Source organism: Oncorhynchus tshawytscha, linkage group LG30 (assembly GCF_018296145.1).
Source record: "Oncorhynchus tshawytscha isolate Ot180627B linkage group LG30, Otsh_v2.0, whole genome shotgun sequence".
Taxonomy (NCBI): domain Eukaryota; kingdom Metazoa; phylum Chordata; class Actinopteri; order Salmoniformes; family Salmonidae; genus Oncorhynchus; species Oncorhynchus tshawytscha.
This window is the reverse complement of record NC_056458.1, coordinates 32,219,959-32,223,254: the sequence shown is the minus strand read 5'-3', so window position 1 is coordinate 32,223,254 and position 3,296 is coordinate 32,219,959. Positions and strand designations below refer to the sequence as shown.

At 43.7% G+C, this 3,296-nt stretch overlaps 1 protein-coding gene across 1 annotated transcript; it reads left to right on the top strand.

The window, feature by feature from the left end:
- Positions 1 to 439: 439 nt before the first annotated feature.
- On the top strand, positions 440 to 3,010 carry LOC112228402 (aquaporin-11). Its single transcript, XM_024393698.2, has 3 exons — positions 440 to 1,180; positions 1,488 to 1,604; positions 2,405 to 3,010. The coding sequence occupies exons 1-3, from the start codon at positions 586 to 588 to the stop codon at positions 2,500 to 2,502; spliced, it is 810 nt and encodes a 269-aa protein (XP_024249466.1). The 5' UTR covers positions 440 to 585; the 3' UTR covers positions 2,503 to 3,010.
- The last annotated feature ends 286 nt before the right edge of the window (positions 3,011 to 3,296 follow it).

Below are 3,296 nucleotides of genomic sequence, written 5' to 3'. Positions count from 1 at the left end.
TTGCAACTCTGGAACATAGTAATTTGAAAAGACAACAAAAAACGAAACATTGGGTAATACAACAACCGTATAGCCTAAGGCATGTATAAGTTATTTTCTTCAAAAATCTATTTATTTAACTAGGCAAGTCAGTTAAGAACAAATTCCTATTTACAATGACGGCCTAGGAACAGTGGGTTAACTGCCTTGTTCAGGGGAAGAATGACAGATTTTAACCTTGACAGCTCGGGGATTCGATCTAGCAACTTTTCGGTTAATGGCCAAGCGTTCTAACCACAAAGCTACCTGCCACCCCAATATCAATGGGTATATCATTAATTGAAATTCCATTGAATACAGCCTAATAAATAAATCATAGTTGAATTGTGATATGTGGCATAGCTACTTTAATTGTGTGTGTAGTGCGCCCTCTGCTGTTCTTCCGGACACAAATAGTGAAAGCAACTTCCGTTTGTCGAGCTAGCCATTCGGCTCGCGGCGGAGGACTTTGATACATGTTGTCACCGACTACACAGAGAGGTGCATTAAGTTACCCAAATGTACGGTTGTTGAGAGAAGCGGAAAAATAAACTAATTTCTGCGAGAATGACAGACTTGGGGATTTCATTGGCACTATTGGCCACAACAGTACTTCTCTGCGAGGCGACGCGCATACTGATCTCGCGCCTCTTCTCTGGCAAGGATTATGCGATTTACCTCGTGGAAATTGTCTCGACCTACCAGCTCTGTGCATGTACGCACGAACTCAAAGTTCTGGGCGAAGTTGGCAGAATCGAACCGCATATAGCACTCACACTGACTTTCATAATCACGGTGGTCCACGTAATAACTTTTCACGGGGCGTTCGCCAACCCAAATGGTGCTATCGAGAACGTTTACCGCAAGAATATCACAGGGAAAACTGCGGTGGCGCGCATAATTTGTATGTTTATAGGTGGGAAAGCAGCGCAGCTCCTTGTGCCCCACATTTGGTCCTTGGGTCTATCCGACCACCACCTCACGCACAAAAGGTTCGGATTTAAATGCTTCAGTCCCATCAATGGGTCCCTGTTGGAGGCCGCTGGTGTGGAGCTGGCTTGCACTTTCGCTGTCCAAGCCGCAGTCCTCCACATTCACAAACTAGACGAGAGATTCCACGCCCCTGTCATCGCTGCTGTCATTACGTCACTGGTTTACTCAGGTTTGTCAAGTTGATTTTCATTATGATCATCGCCACACTGTTTAATAACTCAAAGTATAATAGCCTAGTTATGCTTGTGCCCTCATGTCATCTATACTTCAATTAAACTAATTTAATTTGTTTGCAATTACTAGACTTGGGACTGGGAATGGAATAGAAATGGAGACTTGGATTGTGTGTTAGTGTGCAAGCAGAGAAGGGGGGCATGGGTGTATGTATGTATTTACACTAACCTATATGAATAGGAGAGGAACTATCCTACTGAGATGTCAATTAACTTTCACCCTTTGCTCCCCCCCAATCTCAGGGGGTCATATTTCAGGGGCTGTTTTCAACCCAATCATGGCCTTCTCCGTCCAGTTCCCCTGCAGTGGACACACCTTCCTGGAATATGCTTTTGTCTACTGGCTAGGACCAGTCACAGGTAAAGTACTTGTGCTATTTGCCTACCAGCTGTAAAGGAAATGGTAGCCTGGACAATCAAACTGACAGCAGCGCTCACACTCCGTTCCACTTCGTCATACGTGAAGTGAAACAGAATGTGAGTTGTGGTGATATCGTTCTGTTTCCACTAGAATAGAGAAATGGTAGCCTGGTCCCAGAACGATTTGTGCTGTACAGACAATCTTTGTATTTTACCAGGTAAGTTGACTGAGAACACATTCTCATTTACAGCAACGACCTGGGGAATAGTTACGGGGGGTGAATGATCCAATTGGAAGCCTGGGATGATTAGGTGGCCATGATGGTATGAGGGCCAGATTGGGAATTTAGCCAGGACACAGTGGTGAATACACCTTCTCTTACAATAAGTGCCATGGGCTCTTTAGTGACCACAGTGAGTCAGGACGGACACCACAATTTAACATCCCATCCGAAAGACCGCATCCTACACAGGGCAATGTCCCCAATCACTGCCCAGGGGCATTGGGATATGTTTTTAGACCAGAGGAAAGAGGGCCTCCAACACCACTTCCAGCAGCATCTAGTCTTCCATCCAGGGACCAACCCTGCTTAGCTTCAGGGTGGGATGATGCTGGCTCGTATGCTGCTAGTTCAAAGCCTATGGTCATTTGCATGGCAATTAGGGACCAGGCTAGAAAAATGGGTTCTTGTGTAAGACAATTGAGTTTCACCCTGCCCTGGGGTTTGGGACAGGGCTGAACTACAGAGGAAAAACTTGCTCCCAAGTGTACCCTGTATAATCTCTATCTATCTTCACAGGCATGGCAATGTGCATCCTGCTCTTTGACAAAATCATCCCACTCCTATCTGGGAAAAGCACAATGGGCATCCCTGTTGTCCGGAAGAAGATACAGTAACACATGAGATTATGGTTTTAGCCCTCTGAGTAGGCTCCTTTATATATGATGGTGCCAGGGCGGCCATTAGTATTTGATTATTAGGGTCACCTTAACATGACTAGGTCTAAGGGTGTTCACACATACTAAGTCTTAACTTTGTGGTCACTGATCACAGCACAATTTATGCTGCCCTAAAAAAGGGCCATAATATCAGCTGTTGACCAGTAAAACATTTTTACTTAAATTGAAGATTTGATGAAAAATGTGCTGAGAAAAGGCTCCCTGGACTTTGTCATTATGCAATATTTTAGTTATTAGTGCAGGGTTACCTCTAATGGCATAACATGTTCCTGTATGAACCTATCCAAAACTGTCATGACCTCATGAATTAAAATTAACCTTATACTCTGGATGACTACAGCAATGGCATACAGTGCATTCAGAAAGTATTCAGACCCCTTGACTTTTTCCATTGTTACGCTAGCCTTTTTCTAAAATGTATTAAAATTGTTTTTCCACCCCTCAATCTAAACACAACACCCCATAATGACAAATCAAAAAACAGGTATTGACATTATTGCAAATTTATAAAAATAGGGAAATATGACATTTACATAACTATTCAGACCCATTACTCAGTACTTTGTTGAAGCACCTTTAGCAGCGATTACAGCCTCGAGTCTTCTTGGATATAACATTTCAAGCTTGGCACACCTGTATTTGGAGAGTTTCTTCCATTCTTATCTGCAGATCCTCTCAAGTTGTGTCAGGTTGGATGGGGAGTGTTGCGGCACAGCTATTTTCAGGTCTCC

What these genes read in the sequence shown, in the direction of transcription:
- LOC112228402 (XM_024393698.2), top strand. Translation starts at nt 586, where the DNA reads ATGACAGACTTGGGGATTTCATTGGCACTATTGGCCACAACAGTACTT. An exon ending in TACGTCACTGGTTTACTCAG is followed by an intron (nt 1,181 to 1,487) that starts GTTTGTCAAGTT and finishes CCCCAATCTCAG; the next exon opens with GGGGTCATATTTCAGGGGCT. An exon ending in CTGGCTAGGACCAGTCACAG is followed by an intron (nt 1,605 to 2,404) that starts GTAAAGTACTTG and finishes CTATCTTCACAG; the next exon opens with GCATGGCAATGTGCATCCTG.